The sequence below is a fragment of the Mastomys coucha genome, unplaced genomic scaffold (genome assembly GCF_008632895.1).
Source record: "Mastomys coucha isolate ucsf_1 unplaced genomic scaffold, UCSF_Mcou_1 pScaffold21, whole genome shotgun sequence".
Classification (NCBI taxonomy): domain Eukaryota; kingdom Metazoa; phylum Chordata; class Mammalia; order Rodentia; family Muridae; genus Mastomys; species Mastomys coucha.
In genome coordinates, this window is record NW_022196904.1 from 111141107 (window position 1) to 111159386 (window position 18280).

The 18280-nt window shown below is 43.5% G+C and overlaps 1 protein-coding gene and 1 long non-coding RNA gene across 2 annotated transcripts; one reads left to right on the forward strand and one right to left on the reverse strand.

The window, feature by feature from the left end:
* Positions 1-6602: 6602 nt before the first annotated feature.
* Ndufab1 (NADH:ubiquinone oxidoreductase subunit AB1) lies at positions 6603-16489 on the reverse strand. The gene is made up of 5 exons (XM_031388170.1): positions 16272-16489; positions 12059-12181; positions 9190-9277; positions 7392-7491; positions 6603-6738 (listed from the first exon to the last, which is right to left on the reverse strand). The coding sequence occupies exons 1-4, from the start codon at positions 16437-16439 to the stop codon at positions 7400-7402; spliced, it is 471 nt and encodes a 156-aa protein (XP_031244030.1). The 5' UTR covers positions 16440-16489; the 3' UTR covers positions 6603-6738; positions 7392-7399.
* LOC116102912 lies at positions 16482-17391 on the forward strand. Its single transcript, XR_004123321.1, has 2 exons — positions 16482-16763; positions 17156-17391. It is a non-coding gene; the product is annotated as an uncharacterized LOC116102912 (long non-coding RNA).
* Positions 17392-18280: the final 889 nt, after the last annotated feature.

Consider the following 18280-nt stretch of genomic DNA (forward strand, 5'->3'; position numbering starts at 1 on the left):
GCCACATACAACTGCCAAAGCTGCTTTTCCATCCCTCTGACTACTCTAGCCATGTTGCTTTGATGTGGTTGGCCAGGGCCATTTTTATTTTCAGGCCCCGTTAGTTTGCTTTTCTCCAGCTTTTCCTTGTTCATCTCATTTTTTGTTTTTCTTTTTCTTTTCTATTTTTCTTTTCTTTTCTTTTTTTTTTTTTTTTTTTTTTTTTTTTAGAATTTTTCCTGTTAATATTCTTGTCCTACTTATTTATTTGTTTGTTTATTTATTTATTTATTTATTTTGGTTTTTCAAGACAGGTTTTCTCTGTGTAGCCCTGGCTGTCCTGGAACTCACTCTGTAGACCAGGCTGGCCTCGAACTCAGAAATACTCCTGTCTCTGCCTCCCAAGTGCTGGGATTAAAGGTGTGCGCTACTACCGCCCGGCTTATTTATTTATTATATATAAGTACACTGTAGCTCTCTTCAGACACATCAGAAGAGGGTATCAGATCTCATTACAAATGGTTCTGAGCCACTATGTCATTGCTGGTATTTGAACTCAGGACCTCTGGAAGAGGAGTCAGTGCTCTTAACTGCTGAGCCATCTCTCCAGCCCATCCTACTTTTTTTTTCTTTTTAAGACAGGGTCTCACTGTTAAGCTCTGACTGACCTAGAACTTATGTGGACCAGGCTGGCCTTGAACTCACTATAAAGCTGAGGGTAGCCTTGTCCCTTAATTCTACTTCTAGCTCTACTTTCAAAGTGCAAAGATTATAGATGTATTTCACTGTGCCCTGTCCCGCTTGGTTCTGAGTCTTATTCTATTTCATGTCATGGGTTTCTATTGGCTAAGGATGCTCTGATCCTCTGTAAGTTAGCAGAGGACTTTCCTCCTACCTGCTCAGGGCTAGGTTCTCCTAGTGATCATTATGACTATATCCTCACATTCAAGTCTAAGACGTAGATTCCATTGGTTCACTACTGAGGACTACTGTAGTTCTTGATGGACTTGTGCTCTTTGATTAATAACAGAAACCCGAGTGGCAGACCCATCTCAGTGCAGATACCCCACTCAGGTTGTCAGGGGACTAACCATGTAATGCCTAGTTCTGTGTTCTCTGGAGCAACCCCACAGGAGGGTGTTTTTGTTCCCAGAGTTCTGTCAAAAGCACCAGTTGATGCACTATTCTATTGTTTCTCATACCCTCTCAGAGACAGACATTGTCACTATGAATGAATGTCACTCATTCATTGTGAGCCTGGGACTGTTGAGCAGTTATTCAATATGGAGATAACAGCACTTTGACAGGTCATTTCACAGGGTTTGACCTCTGGCTATGTGATGGATAAATAAATAGCTGCTTCAATACTCCTTTTCTAAGGCCTTTAAGGGAAGTATGGAGGCCAGCGAGGAGCCTCTTGGTCTGTTTGTAGGATTTACTCTAAATACTGTATTCAGGTTCTGTCATGTCAGCACTCCATTGATCTGTCACATCTTCATGTGACAGATCATTTCCGCCCAAAGGACTCAGGCCCAGAGAACAACCACATGCCTGTCAGTAACTGGCTTACTCAGTACCCAGACTGCCTGATGCTGAAATCTGCATCCATTTACCTGACTGTTGAGGACTTAGGGAAAGTTCTTCGTGCTGATTTTGCTTGAGTGTCCTCTTCCTGATTTCATTGATGCATGTTAGGAATTGCTTGCATAAACTTTGACCTTGGCATTTATTCATTGAATTTATTGTTAATAAAAGTCTGAAATTTGCTCATTTGGCTTTGTCATATATGCTATACCTGATAAATCTCAAGTGATAGCTGTGTGTCTCTGGTCTACTCAACCCCATTCTGAAGGAACAGAATTCATGTTAGTTTTCAGCATGTAAGGCCCCATCCCAGGAACACAGGAACTCACTTGGTAAAGTGAGGAGGCACCACACAGAGCCTTGATTATGAGCCCTGGCTCCAGCATGGCATTGTTGTTAGGCTTTTGCTCATTTTCTTTATGTGTTGCCTCCTTGGGTATCTCACAAACCCCTCAAATCATGTCTCAAATGGAAATTATGACACCCCTTAAAATCTGACCCTCATTTTATTTCTGGTTTTAGTAGCAGCACAGCTGTGTGAATAGCTGAGTTCAAGTTACTCAGAGAAGCTCCTCCATCCATTACTGTTTTGTTTTGTTTTTGTTTTTTGTTTTTTGAGACAGGGTCTCTCAGTGTAGCCTTGGAACTCACTCTGTAGATCAGGCTGGCCTTGAACTCAGAAATCCACTGCCACTGCCTCCCAAGTGATGGGATTAAAGGTAAGCTCCACCACTGCCTGACTCCATCTATCACTTTATCCTAATCTCCAAACCTTATTTTTTCCTTTTTATCATAACTATCAACCAGGTTTATCCTCTTTAGTTCACCCAAGGTGTCTACATGGCACTGTCCTGTAATAAATCCCATGGGTGCCAATAAGTTTCTTCATCAGACCATAAGGTCTTTTGGGCAACTGACCATAGCCACCTCTTTAACTGAAGATGACCTTCTAGGCTGTGCACTACAGGTTTCCTGAACCAGAGGCTTATTTTCCACTTATTTTTAATCTATATTTTATTTTTGAGACAGGGTCTCATAACCCTAGCTTTGAACTTCATAGGTAACTGAGGTGGTGTGCTACATAGGGCAGCCACTTGCATTTGTAGTCACTACTGCTCCTGCTATGTCCTGTGTCCTGCCTTTCCAATATGTGGCTGCTATAGAACTTACAAAAGCCTTTCCCAGGCACCTGCTCTTCAGCCTTGGCTGGAGTATCAGTTTTCTTACATACCCTTTACAATACTTTTTGTTTTGTTTTGTTTTGTTTTGTTTTTTCCATTTTGGCATGTTTTATAGAAGTAGGATCATGCTGCTTCTCTTTACTTCATTGTTTTGAGACAAGCTGCACTATAGCCTCCAGGCTGGCCTTGAACTCAGTGAGTAGCCAAGAGTAATCTTGAACTTCCAATACTCTCACCTCAATCTATCTCCCAAACACTGAGATTATAGCATGCATTTTATTTTTGCTTAAAATAGCAGCTTTTCTTATTCTACATATTTGTTTCTGTTTAACCAACCCCACCCAGTGTTTGACTGGCCTGGGGCCCACAGTGCTTGAGATTATAGGTATGATGCACACTTTGGCGCTTTGGTAGACATCCAATTACAAGTCCTTAGTATATTCCTTTTCAAATGTATATTGAAGCTTTTTCCCATCTTTTGACAAATGTGATAGTTGAATGGTACTGTGAACTCAAAGACTCACCCTAACTAGTCATCAGTTAGTGTTTTGATTTTTTTTTTCCAGAATCATTTCAAAGTCAGCTTCACTCCTAAATATTTCCAGGCAGTATAGTTATTCTAACTGCTGTACCTAAGAAATTTAACTTTGTCTTATCACATGCATACAGCTTAGTTACCCTAGATGTCTTCTTCTAGTGCTTTCCAGCTCCATGTTTCCCAAAGTTACCATCTCTCTGGTCTTTGATTTTGAATAGTCATACTGCCTTTCCCATGACAGAAGCTTGGGTTTCACTTCTGTACTCCTTTCACCATCATCCTGCTTACAGGATTGTAGCAAGAACACCTGGTGTGTGATGTCGCTGGCACATCAGAACAGGTTAGCTTGCATTACTGTAGGTACTGTCACAGAAACTTGAAAGGTCTCCCTGGACCTCCTGCGGAGCTCACTGTTAGGACTGTTTGAAGGATATAGTATAGTGAGGAGACTATGAAGAGAGATTCACAGTCTTAACAAGAGAAATTGGGAGACAAGGGCTGGAGACAGCTGTTTCCAGGTCTTTTCAGTGCTGGGCATAGAACGTAGGGCCTTGTGCATTCTGAGCAAGTGTTCAATCACAGAGCTTTATCCCCAGCCACAAGGGCTCATGAGAGGAAATTACCCAAACAAGCTGGCCAACTAGATTAGCTGAAACAGCAAGCAATGAATCCTGCCTTAATCAATATGTGAAGTAGAGAACAATGCAGGCAGGCACTTAGCATCGATCTCAGCATCAAGCTTTGTCTTTAACACATGAGAAACTTACACATCAACTGTATGTATTCTGTTCTCTATTTGTACAATGTGGTCAGCTGCCTGCCTATCAGAGCTCAAAAATCCTTACCGAAAACAAAACCTGTGAATTCTTAGAGCAGAGAAGTGTTTGGAATTTCAGCAAAAAGACCCTAAATATGTAAGCCAGTGAACTGTAGACACATCCAGAGTGATGTGAATAGGTCAGATGTATGGGGAGAGGAGTGACAAGGTTCCCTAACGGCAGGCACTGCTTAGTGATCTTCAGCAGAAACAATCCACGTGCATTTTTGGGCCAGTTCTTCAGCTACCCTGGGATTTAAGGTAGCCATTTACAACTTGGGAGAATATTACCAAAAGTAACCTGGACCAAGTTCCAGTCAGCGGCCACATACATCCTATGTGGTTCACTCTTGGTTGTCAGTGTATAGTAAATACTCAAGATCTTCATGGAATAAAAGCATCTGTAAAAAAACAGGTTCCTTAATGCTCTGTGATAGCAGTTTTACATGATACTTTCTTAAATGATTACCCATAGTCTCACTAAGATGACTGCCCAAATATGAGCTGAACAAAGATGACACCCAAGGACAGGCCAAAGTGAACAGATAAAACCCATGAGGCCTTAACCCTACTTGCAGAACTATAGATAGGCACGTGAGGAAAGCTGGGAACAGGAGAGGTGCCTTCTCTAGAAAAGAGCATTCCAGTTGACTGTTCAGTGCCAGATTGTCAGCCCTAAAAGCATACAAACAAGTAATATTATATGGACTGAGCAGGTTATACTTAGGAATGTATGTGTACATAGAGATACACATATAAGAACCAAAAGGGGCTGGTGAGGTGGCTCAGCGGGTAAAAGCACTGACTGCTCTTCCGAAGGTCCTGAGTTCGGATCCCAGCAACCACACGGTGGCTCACAACCACCTGTAATGAGATCGAACTCCCTCTTCTGGTGCATCTGAAGACAGCTGCAGTGAATTACCCCAGGGCGAGCAGGTTGGAGCGAGCAGGGCCGGCAGAGGTCCTGAGTTCAATTCCAGCAGCCACACACAGCTCATGGCCATCTGTACAGCTACAGTATACTCATACACAAAAATAAAATAAATCTTAAAAAAAAAAAAAAAAAAAAAAAAGAACCAAAAGAGTCCCTGATTTTGAAGGGGAGAGTAGGGAGGAGTATATGGGAAGGTTTGAAGGGAGGAAAAAGGCTATGATTATGTTGTAATCTCAAAAAATCATTTCAAAGGAGGGCGGTGGCTGAGGGTGTAGCACAGCACTACAGTACTTGTCTAAATGAAAAAACCCCTGGAGCCCATCCCCAGCACTATAAGGGGGAAACCCCCCAAACTAACAAGAAATGGTTTCCTTTCTTAAAAAGAAAGGAGTATGTATGGACAACATATCTAAAATAACTCCAGGGAGACAAAGGAGGAGATGGGCACTTCAGAAAGAAATGGGCATTGAGGGTAGGCCCAAATGCAGAGTTGGTTCCTGCCTTTGCCCCACCTCAGCCCCTCACCTTGATTATACCAACTTCTGTAAGCTCTTGCTTCCTTTCCCTTCTCCAAACTACAGTAAAAAAGAGCAATTATGGGTGCTGGAGGGATGGCTCAGTGGTTAAGACTGCTCTTCCAAAGGTCCTGAGTTCAAATCCCAGCAACCACATGGTGGCTCACAACCGCCTGTACAGCTACAGTGTACTCATATACATAAAATAAATAAAATGTTTAAAAACCGAGCAATTATTGCATGACTCTCAAATTGAATCTCAAGGTGTGAGGTATGTGTATGTTACCTACATCATCCAAGAGGCAAACAGTGCTGAGAATACAAGGGTAGCAGTATGGCGGCATCTAGCCATTGTCCCAGCACTCAGAGGACTGAGTTAGGATTATGGCTTGATAGCCTTGGCTACACAGAGAGCATATCTCCAATAGGAGATGAATCAGAACTGACACTGGATGTGTGACTTAAGTAGCAGTGCTTAAAGCCAAGCTGACCCTCAGGAGAGCTGCCCTCCCCTAAGTTCAATCCTAGTATTCTGCAAAGGGATCTTTAGGGAGGAACTAGTCAAGCAATATCTGATTCATCAGCCAATGAGGGAGAACAAGTGAAGATGTTTTTCAGCATGAATCCATGGACTGAGGTGGGTGGCAGAGGGGAAGCCTACTTCAGGTACACTGCTAGAAAAAAAAAATTTTTTTTTGAAACAGGGTATTGCTGTCACTCAGAATGGCTTTAACTCCTACATGCCTAGGTAGGTTTCACTGAGATGCTGTCATATAAAATCTGTCATTGCCTTTCATTATTCTCCTCAGCTACCATCACGGCCCTGGGAGGTGTTTCTAATATACATAGTTATCAATGACAGATCTTTGAAATTATAAGCAACATCAATAAAAATTAAACATTTCAAGTCAAGTTCAAACCTATACTCTGAAGCTCTTGGGAGACTGAGGCAGGAAGATCACTGTGAATTTGAGGCTTGAGTTAAATGTGTATAGGCCAGAATGAGACTATCTCAGAAAAAGAAAGAAAAAGAAAAACTAAAGGTTGAGAAAAATGTTAGTTTTGTAATAGATTTATTTTTAAAGGGTAAAACACTCAGACAATTTAAATACAAGTCAAACAGAACCGCTGTCAGTTGGCCACAGTGCCATCGTGTGTCCTCCGGAGTCCTCACGGTGAGGAAGAAGGCTCTGGCAATGACAAGAGAAGTCGGTTTTCTTCTTGGTGTGCCACTGATTCGAAATGCCATCTTTAAGGTGCCCAGTGCATTGAAACTAAGTATCCCAAGCACTAAAACACCAGAGCTGAACCAACCAAGATTGTTAGCTAAGGTTTAACAACTGGCAGTACTGGCGGTCTGTTACCCAATTTGACCTTCACGAAGTTACTAGGGCCAGCATCATTCCCACTTTATATGGGCTCAGAATCAAAGCTCAGCAGCTTATCCAGGATGACCAGGCCCACAGCATGCCTGACAATACAGCCAACTTGGGCCCGTCTCTAAAGCCCACCCCCTTAGTTGTGGGCAATCCTGGGTCACCTGAGCAGGTGAGCCTTAGACTGGTGGGTGCCTGAGTGACTAAGATTCTATCCAGGCTATGACATGCAATACTTGTTTAAGAAGAGGGCTGAGTCCTGTCTAGAAATGATGCTTTCAAGCCTCTCTTGAAAACAAAGACCACTCACTGCAAGGCTTAGGGCTCTGGATGGCAGATAACCAGAAACTAATAACACAACTAGTGACAGTCAAGCACTGCCAACTTTTGTTTTTTGAGTCTTGCTTTATTGAAGAACTATAGACAGACTGATCTTATAGAAGATGGTTTTACATCAGATTATTTACCTGATACTTTATTCGTACACATCCTTCTTATCTGCAATGTAATCTACAATTTCTTGTGGACACATTAACTTCTCTGCATCTATATCAGGGATTTCAAACCCTAAAATAAAAAGTTGGTAACAACATGTAAGTACAGAAAAAGCAAATTCTTTAGAACTGAAAACATATGATTGCCCTTCCCCCTGCTATTTTTAATTTAGGTCAGAGCCTCACTGAGTTACTCAGACTAACCTTGAAATTTGAAGTAACTTTTATTCTAAGTCTGCCACGAGGTTTGGCTTGTATCTGATCCTTCAGAATACATACAACTGTGCTAAACATCTCCCAACAATCTTGAATCCCACTTTGTTTTTAACTGGGAGGTTTTAGAAAATATGTGTATCATATTGATCTTAAGCCTTTTAGAAAGAATTAGTATAACAGAACTCCCCATCCCCCTTGGGCAGGTAGTATAATCACCCTGGCTGTCCTGAAACTTGCTCTGTAGACCAGGCTGGTCTCAAACTCAAGAGAGATCCTCCTGAATGCTGGGATTAAAAGTGTGCCCACCACTGCCTATGTGAAAACTCCTTTTTCAAGAGTACAACTCAGTAGTTTATTGTATGCTCACAGGCTGGACAACCAATGCTATTATCTAATTCCTTAAGAATTAACCCAGTTCCCCCAGAACCATGTTTCTCAACCTTTGAGAGTCACATATATCAGATATTTGCATTATGACTCATAACAGTAGCAAAATTAATTAATAAAGTAACAACATAATTTTAAGGTTGAAGGTCACAAAGTGAGGAACTGTATTAAAGAGTGGCAGCATCAGGAAGGTTGAGCGCCATTGTCATTGAACATTTTCATCATCCCTAAAAGGAAACCAAGTGTCATTGTAGGTCACTCCTTGAATCCCAACCCTACGCAGCCTTGGATCTACTCTGTCCCCATCTGTCTTCCTCTTGCTATGCAACGCCCGTGGAGCAGGTGAGAAGGTGTTTATCTGACTTCTGTTCTCAAGGGTCACCCATGCTCTAGTGTTCCTTTGTTCCTTTATGATAGTCTCCATATGGTTTACTTGGGCTCAGACACTGTAGTGAGTACCTTCTATGTGATCTCTCAGCAGTCCCAATCTTGAGGCTTCTACTACTGGCACACTCATTGTACAGTGTAGAAAAACACCTTGAGAGATGCTGTTGCTTGTCAGGCTCACACAGGCTCAGTCTAGCTCTGGTTCTTGTATGTCCATAGCAGCAACAGCACTGCTCCTGCTAGCATCATCTATTAGAGCTTTAACTAGGACCTGCTCCACTGAGTGGCACACAGTCTTCTGCTCCCTAGTTGAACAGCTCCCCACAAAGTTATGTGGGGACTTTTATAAAGCCTCATTTGCACAGCAAACAGACCTTAACACAACTTGAAGCAGGCAAGGGAAACATCACTGGAACTGACCTCAGCTGTGAGTCCTCAGCACTGCTTATTACTGCTGTCTAGCTAGTCATCATAGAGGAACCCTAAGTGTCAACAGCATCTCTACAAGTGAGACTTCTGCTGCTGATCCTGTGCTTCCCTGTGTCTCTCATTCTGCTATGCATTTTGCCTAGCCTGAGCTGTCTCTAATAGTTAACGTCACCTGACAGTAAGAAGACTGGGAAGTATTGGCTGTTATTGTTTCTAGTGAAGCTGAGTCCAGACTCCAGCACTTCCTTTAAACCTCAGATCATCTGGCCTAGACTGCAAAGAGATATTTTCTTAAAAATAGTAAGACAAAGATTCGTAACATGCAAACCCAAAGCTAAGGTATATATGTTACCAAATTCATCTTCCATGGCCATAATAATTTCCACTTGGTCCAAACTGTCTAAGCCCAGGTCCTTCATAAAATGAGAATTTACAGAGAGCTGCAAGAAAGAAATACCAAACAAAATTTAACCCATGAAAGTGTTTGCTTCCCAAGACAACAGAATGCTGCTTTATCCCCATACAGACAATTTTTAAACAACCATCAAAGCTTTAAATAACATGGATGCAGTATAATTTGTTACCTTGTTCAACTTCATTTTGAGGTGGTTAACTTAACAAAATTAAATGAAAGATTTCATGCTATATATTTTACTCAGATCTTAATCACTCTTCTAAAGGACATCAGAGAGAATTTGCTTTCTTGATACTTTACTAAGAAATAAAAACCATTTGTCCTCAAGATTGTAAGCTAGTATCCAAGCACTCAGAAACAGTTTGAGTTTGAGGCCAGCCTGGTCTACATAGCAAGTACCAGGCCAGCCAGTGCCACACAATGAGATCCTACCTTTCCATTTAGCTCACTATAGAGCATTTGCCTAGTATACATGAGGCCTGGGGCTCCATTCCCAGCAACACACACTCAACAACTAAAAATCCCAAGATTATTATAAATTGTAGGCACCTTCTGTAGTGGTTTGAATAGGTTTTGCCCCTACTGTTTGGTTGGCCCAGAAAGTGACACTGTTAGGAGGTGTATCCTTGTTGGAGGAAGTATGTCACTGTGGGGGGTGGACTTTAAGGCCTTATGCTCAAGCTCCACCCAGTGGAGGAAGAGACCTTCCTGCTGGCTGCATGTAGAAACAAGCCTCCTGCTGCTGCAAGATGTAGAACTCTTGGCTCTTCTAGTACCACGTCTACTTGCACACTGCCATACTTCCCACCATGACGATAATGGACTGAACCCCTCTGAAACTGTAAGACAGCCCCAATTAAGTGTTTACTTTTATAAGAGTTACTTTTACTTTTGGTAATGGTGTCTCTTCACAGGAATGACACCATCAGATGAGAAAATATAGTATTTCATTTGCTTATAATGTATACACCTCAAGATCACCAGGAAATATTCTTAAAAATCCACATATGGGCCTGAAAGAGATGGCCCAGGAGTTAAAAGCAGTCTCTATACATTCCTGATGACCAGAGTTCAGATTCCAGCACCCATGTAACAAGCTGTCTGTCTAATACAGACCAGAACTCTCAGCTCTGGAGTAGGAAGAGACAGGAAGATCACTGGACTTGCTGGCTTCCAGCCTAGCAGAGAAAGTAGGAGTCCCAGGTTCAGAGATACCTTGCCTCAGAAAGATGGACCAATGATTGAGGACATCTAATGACCTCTTCTGTCCTTGGCACAACACATAGGCAGGTAAGTGTACACACACATACACACACAATCTATGCTAAAAACAAATTACCTCACAACAAATTTACATTACTAAAGAAAAAAGTTGTTTACAAACCACATGAAAAAAATTCCAAGGGTTAAGTTAAAAAAGAAAGAGTGGGGCCTATAGTGATGCACACAGTTTATGCCAGCACTCAGGAGGCAGAGGCAGGTGGATCTCTTTGAGTTCAAGGCCAGCTTGGTATACAGAGTTCCAGGACAGCCAGTGTTGTTGCAGAGCAACCTTGTCTCAAAAAAAAAAAGAGACAGACAGACAGGAGGGAAGGAAAGAAACCTCATGTGGTAGTGTACTTCTATAATCCCATCACTTAGGAGGATGGGGCTAAGAATGTGAGTTTTGGGCCAGCATGGGCTACATAGTGAGACTCTTTCAAAACCAAAACAAGAAGCAAAACACAGGGCTGGTGAGATGGCTCAGCCGGTAAGAACACTGACTGCTCTTCTGAAGGTCCTGAATTCAAATCCCAGCAACCACATGGTGGCTCACAACCACCCATAATGAGATCTGACTCCCTCTTCTGGTGTGTCTGAGGACAGCTACAGTGTACTTATTTATAATAATAAATAAATCTTTAAAAAAAAGAAGCAAAACACAGTTCCGGTATATGCACCATGTGTGGTTTTTCTCAGGATTTTCTTGATTTTAATTAGGCCCTGCCATAGGGTATGTATGTGTTTTCCCCTGAATTATACTCCAGAACACTTGTGTTTTTGGAAGACGGTGAGGAATTGAGAAGACCACCATAAGTGTTGGACATTTGAATATTCGGTTCCCATTTGGTGTCTACTTGGGAAGAATTAGGAGGGGTAGCCTTGGAGGAGGTGTGTCATGGGGGGAGGGCGGACAGGCTTCAAGGAATCAAAAGCCTCCTCCATTCCCACCATACCCTGTGCTTCCAGTTTGTGCTTCGAGACGTAAGCTCCCAGCTACTTCTACAGTGCCACACCTGCCTGCCTACTGCCATTTTCCCTGCCGTGGTGGAACTGTGAGCCATAAATAAACCCTTCCTTCTGTAAGTTGCCTTGGTCTTGGTGTTTAATCACAGCAACAGAAAAGTAAATGAGACAAATGCATATATACAATACATATGTGTGTGTACTGCCTGACATATCCGTGTACCTCTCTGGAAGCTAGTGTCTATACAAGGACAATGTCAGTCTACTAGTAGGGGAACTAGTTGGCTGAAAGCTGGGGAGACTTTTAATTGAATATTTGTTTGGGCCCTCTGAATTTTGTTATTAAATTTGCTAAAGAAAAGAAAATGGACTGGTGAGATGTCTCAGCAGGTAAAGGAGCTTGCCACCAATCCCAATGACCCCCTGAGTTCGAATCTTGGGACAGACATGGTGACAGGAGAGAACTGACTGCTGCAAATTGTCCTGTGACTTCCTCAAGGAGCCATGACAGGCATATACATATGCATAAGCACACACACACAAAGGAGTAAAGAAAAAGATAAAAAACAAAACCAGTTACCTTTTCGGGATCAATCTTATCATAGAGTTTCAAGACATACAGAACTCGGTCCTTGATTCCCTCTAACGTCAGTGGGGGTGCGTCACTGTACTGGCGGCACAAATGTGTGACTGTTCCAGGCACCTAGAAGACAGGCAGGAAAGAGAGACTGTCACTCCATCCCAAATGTCTTTACATAAATGCATATTACTACTACTGGTATCTTTTTTTTTTTTTCCTTCAAGACAGGATTTTTCTGTATAGCCCTGGCTGTCCTGGAACTCACTCTGTAGACCAGGCTGGCCTCGAACTCGGAAATCCACCTGCCTCTGCCTCCCAAGTGCTGGGATTAAAGGCGTGCACCACCACCACCCGGCGGTATCTTTTAAAAAATGTACACAAACATTTTTTATTTGGGAGAGGGATCCACATGTACCACAATACATGATTAGAGGTCAGAGGACAAGCCGTGAGTGTCAGTTCTCCCTTCCCCCATGTGAGTCCTGAGGATTGAAACGAGGGGCATCGGGTTTGGTGGCAGGTGCCTTTACCTGGTGAGCCACCTCACTGCCTACCTACAGTATCTTTCACAGAGCTTCCTGAGCTTCACAGAACCCACACCATCTCATTCTCCAGTGTGATCATTACAGAGTACTCGGTCACAGGGCTAGGAGAACTGATAAGCTCTAGCTTCAAAATGGTTGTCTTCAAAATCAGGACTGATTTTGAGGACAAGCGACACTAAAATAAAATAAACGACAATAAAATAAAATAATATAACCCTCTGTCACTAAAATAAAAGCTTAAGTTCCCTCGTGGCAAATTTAGCATGCCACAGCCTCTTCAACGGACTGCCACCACAGATATGAGACAAAAAACCCCACCCTAACAGCCTGCTGGTAAACAGAAGATCTAATTTGGCTTTGATGGTAACTAGACTCTGGCTAGAACAAATGGGGCCTCACAGCCCCACCTATTTCTCTGGCAGGTAGGAGTGCCTGATAGCCCACCAGACATATAACCTTTCTGAGTGTTCTTATGGTAAGATCCAACTGTTTCTGCTGTTAGTCTGCTGTCTCTACTTTATACTCAGGTGGGTACTGCAGCCTTGACTAGATTTCACCTACCAAGTATGGAGGAACACTGTCTGGCAGAGGGTTTTAAGTTCTTAGTTTGCAACTAAGCCTGTTCCATAGAAAATGAGCCTGGGCTCTTAATCCCAGATACATGGGAGGGGCGGCAGAAGGCACAAGTTGAAAGCCAAGCTGAGCAATTTAGTGATAACCTGTCTCAAAGTAAAGAGGGGCAGGGATAGAGTTGTAGAGCAATTTGCTTATTAGCATGTATGAAACCCTGGGTTCAACACTGAAGGGGGAAAAGGATAGCAATATGAATCAGAGGGTAAAGGTGCTTTTCAAAAACAGGCTCCCTCAAGTTATCCTCTGACCTTCACACACATGCTCACACCAAGCAAGTAAATGTTCGAGAGAGCTGGGTTTGCTTGTTGGCACTCATGCCCCTGAGTGTGTCTGTGAAAAATGACCTAAGAGCTGCTGTGGTGTCAAATGTTGTAGCCCTAACACTTGTGAGGATGAGGTAGGAACATCCAGAGTCCAGGCAAGCCTATGTACAGCAAGGACGTATGTAAAACTGAGCCAATGTCCATGTCTTTATCAAGATACACTTTGCAGCAAACTTATTTAATCAGCAAACTAGAGATATTAGCTGAAGAAATAATCTAGATGATTTCTGAATTGCAGCAAACTTATTTAATCACCAAACTAGAGATATTAGCTGAAGAAATAGTCTAGCTGATTTCTGAATAAGTAGGCAGGGCACTTTTTTGTGTCTAAATCCACTGTTTCCCTTATACTGTGTATCAGAGGTCTTTGATAGGGACATACCAGTCCTACTCATTACAATGACCTAAAGAGGTCACAGATAAGATGACAAAGACAGGAATAAGAGAAAGGGAGAAATATGTTAATGGTGAGAATGACAGAAAAGTCTGAAGTTGGAGGATCTAACGTATCCCAGGTGCACATCAAGAAAGAGTTGAAAAGAGGTTAGAAACCATTAAGGGATTGGGGTTGAGGTCTTTTCTAGCATGAGTGAGGCCCCAGGTTCAATTTCCAGACTGTAAAGAAAAGAAGATCCAAGCAGATTTTGTAAGACAAGGTGATTCAGGGCTGCAGTCCTAGTACTTGGGAGGGTGAGACAAAGTAACATATTCTCACCAACCTGAGTTCCAAGGCTAGCCTGAGATAAAGTGAGACTGTCTCAAAGACAACAAACACAGAAAATACAGGGCTGGTATGAAGTGGAATTAACATGCAAGAGAAGGAGAAATAGTGCTGAGAGCAGACCATGAGGAAAGAAAGTGGCTGGGAGTATCTACTGGTATGCAGTTACTCATGTTGGCCACTAGGTGTCAGTAGTCCACCAGACATCACAGGTAAGTTCCTACAGGGCCAGGTGTATGCCCAAAGATTGACTATGGTAGTATAAGCACTTTACACACCTCTTACAAAGAAACTGACACAGGATGGTTAGGTATCCTGCCCCGAGACCCCCTCCATTACCTCTTGGAGGAGCTAAACCGCGTTCTTTTGCCAAATGTCTACTGTTAGAAAAGCACCTTCCCTGTGGTCAAAACCGGTTGTCTCAGTAGTGTTCTTCCCTAGACTCACATGTGACATAAATCATCTCTAAGCGCCACTATTTGCAGTGACTCTTAAGATGGCCTGATACTGATGAGTTACCATTAGAGTCTATCTTGTTCACTTTTGTCCTCTGTTTCTGGAAAAAGCTTTAAAGGCCATCTCTGTTACCTGCCCACTGCAAACCTCTGGAAATTAAGTGCCTCAAACACAGCAGTTTGAAATAAACCCTCGCCTCTTCAAAACTCGTGCTTGTTCTACTCCCTCTCCATTTTCTGGAAACTTCCAAGCCAGCTTATTTCACTCATCTAAGCTGGATGATTCAGAGAAAAGGTTTCTTATTCCTTTAACAAACCTAGCTTGCCGCTTGCTTTCTGAGTGTGCAGAGGACACCCACAGTCCAATAACCAACCTAAGATGTTTTGCAAACAACTGCGTCTCCACATCTGTGAATGAACTCAACAGAACCACTCTGTAAGCATAAAGCAGTTCCTCTACTATCTGTACAAAGCAGGCAGAGAGCACTGCCTGCTCAACCCTGGCCCAGGGCCCCAGCTAGAAGGCCCACAAAGATACTTTACAGACCTACTGAATGATCTGAGTGCACAACTTAAGTTTGAGAAGCAGTGTTGTAAGAACAGAAGGTCACATTTTAGCTTAATCTGAAATAAGTCTCTAGATCCAAGGCACAGCAACTTTACTGCCCTTCTAACACTTTCATAATGACAACCTTTTGATCTAGCCAATGGGACAGTGGCCTGCCTATCTATTACACTGTCAATGAATCTCAACACTGGCTGTAGATCCTTATTTCTTCCTGTAGCATGCAGGTGCAACTGAAACCACTACTGCAGGAAGCTTATTGAGTATGAAAAAGGGTTCTTCAGCTTGGCCCAAAATCTACTACAGTAATCACTAATCTTGCATGCACACTGGGAACTTAAAACACCATGCCAGGCTTAATCCCAGCGGTATAAGTCAGAAGGGGAAGGGGAAGAAGAGGGTAGCTAGGGTCTTCTATTGGGCATCTAGGGTTGAAATGACGTCCTCACAGAGTTTAAGCTTCACACTGGTTTCATCAAATATGCAAACTACACAGGACTTGTTTCCTATCCTTACTTTCAGAAGGTTCAGGCAGAAGGTGCCACAAGGGGAAAATTACGAGATACAACTCTAGGAACCTAGAGAATACTCTGGAGAGGGCTATTGTAGGCAAGTGGCTTTCCTCTTGTGCACTTTCCTTGGGAGTGACTACAATAACTGCCATCATCACAACTGACAACTGCAGTAGGTGCTCTACTCGATCTCTCAACTAAACTTCATTGGCACTCCGCAAGGATGAGAGCTGGTGTCCAATTTTGTTCTTCAGTCAAGACTTGGTCAAAGTCCTGTGCTCTAATCATAAGACACTCAGCTTCGCGACAGGGGTCAACCAAAACCCGTCAGGCAATGGGGCTAGCCGTGTACCCCATCACCCCTGCAGGCTCTGTGCAGCTGGCTGGAGCCCCTCCCCCAACCCGGACGGCTCCGGGCCCTGACCCCTGACTAGCCCCGGCAAAGTCACCGCGAGTCACCTGCGCGAGCGCCAAGGCCGGCTGCAGAGCCCCGGGTCTCCTCCGGATTCCCTCAGAGCATAGTGTGGTGCTGAGCGGCCGAGCCAAGGCCAACGTGGGAAGCCGGGGTAGCGGCGCGAAGGCCGCGGGCAGGCGGCGGACACAGGCGCAGAGGACACGAGACGCCATGGCTACGCCGACCCAGGATGCACTGCGCCGCGGCCTCCCGCCGAGACCGCTGCAAGCGCCGTACGCCCGCGACGTACAGAGCGGCGCTGGAGGGCTTCGCGGGCGCTGGCGGACCCTGGCGGCTCCCAGCCGCACTGCACCCACCTCCTTTTGAAGAACAGGGCTACTGTGGTGCAACTACTGCACAAATGCCATCTAACCCTAAACACTATCATTGACTCAAAAGAGAAACTGACCTGTTTCTTCTCCCAAAGTTCTGAAGTATATTGTTGGCTGTCAGTGGGAGAGGAAGCCCCTCGTTTCGCCGAGACTTGAAGTGCAAGGGTAGGGGGGTACCCAGGGGTGGCCCTCACCCGCTCAGAGAAGGAGAGGGGGATGGGGGAAGGATTGTAGGAAGGGGCTGACCGGGAAGGGGCAGTGAGGGGGAGGTAAAGTGAAAAAGTGAAAGATAAATAAGAAAAAGAAAAAGGTTATAGGCAATCAGCAATATGGGTGAGCCCAAAATCAGCGAAGGGGGCAGTCTCAAGCCTCAAATTAATTCATTAAATAAAAAGGATAGGGAATTTGAGAAGGGGACTATGCTAGATTGTGAATCTTATGTCTAGCCTATGGGAGAAAGAGGCAGGAGTTTCAGGGGTTCAAAAACCACTGCCTTGGGCAAAATTAACCCGACAGTAATTTTTGCCTTTTCTCTGTGCTGGTGTCACTTTCTGCAGAATGGTATATTAAAACTGCATCATTTTCAGTCAAAAAAACGAAAAAAAAGAAAAAAAAGTGTTGGCTGGTCATCATGGTGTGGTGGCAAACATCTTTACTACCATCACTCTGTAGACAGGAGGATCTCTGAAAGTTCAAGGACACCCTGGTCTACACTGCAAGTTCCAAACCAGCTAGGGCTACAAAGTGAAACCCTATCTCAAAAAATAAAATATGCCACGATTCTCCCATAGCATTAAGATTTTTGTTGTTGTTGTTGTTGTTGTTGTTGTTGTTTCAGTGAAAGCTCAATACAAATTATGAGTGTGAGATTTAAGACTAGGAGCCAAGTAGGTGTGACTGCCATGTCTACATTCCCAGCTCCAGAGGCTGAGGCAGGAGGATCATCTGATGGTGGTAGCCTAGACTACATAGCACGGTCCTGTCTCAAAATAGATAAATAAGCTGGGCAGTGGTGGCGCACACCTTTGATCCCAGCACTTGGGAGGCAGAAGCAGGCAGATTTCTGAGTTCAAGGCCAACCTGGTCTACACAGTGAGTTCCAGGACAGCCAGAGCTACACAGAGAAACCCTGTCTCAAAAACCAAAAAAAAAAGATAAATAACCCAACCACCCCCCACAAAACCCACAAAACTCCACGTGCTTACATGAGTAAACTGAAGACTAAAAAATGTTGAAGTATAAGAGTACATATTTTAAATTTTGATAATATATGGATGTGGGGGATTTGCCTAGTATGACCCAGTTCTAGGTTCAATCTGCAGTACAGCAAGTATAGTAAGATTGAACAGTGCCTGTGTAATACAGATTAGGTAGGTTACTTACAGCTTTGCAGGTGAGAATTCATTTTAAGGGAGCTGGCGAGATGGCTCAGTAGGTAAGAGCACTGACTGCTCTTCCAAAGGTCCTGAGTTCAAATCCCAGCAACCACATGGTGGCTCACAACCACCCGTAATGAGATCTGACAACCTCTTCAGGTGTGTCTGAAGTCAGCTACAATGTACTTATGTATAATAATAAAAATAAATCTTTAAAGCCGGGCACTGGTGGCACATGCGTTTAATCCTAACACTTGGGAGGCAGAGGGAGGTGGATTTCTGAGTTCGAGGCCAGCCTGGTCTACA

What these genes read in the sequence shown, in the direction of transcription:
- Ndufab1 (XM_031388170.1), bottom strand. Translation starts at nt 16,439, where the DNA reads ATGGCGTCTCGTGTCCTCTGCGCCTGTGTCCGCCGCCTGCCCGCGGCC. An exon ending in CGGCCTTGGCGCTCGCGCAG is followed by an intron (nt 12,182 to 16,271) that starts GTGACTCGCGGT and finishes CCTGTCTTCTAG; the next exon opens with GTGCCTGGAACAGTCACACA. An exon ending in ATAAGATTGATCCCGAAAAG is followed by an intron (nt 9,278 to 12,058) that starts GTAACTGGTTTT and finishes TCTTTCTTGCAG; the next exon opens with CTCTCTGTAAATTCTCATTT.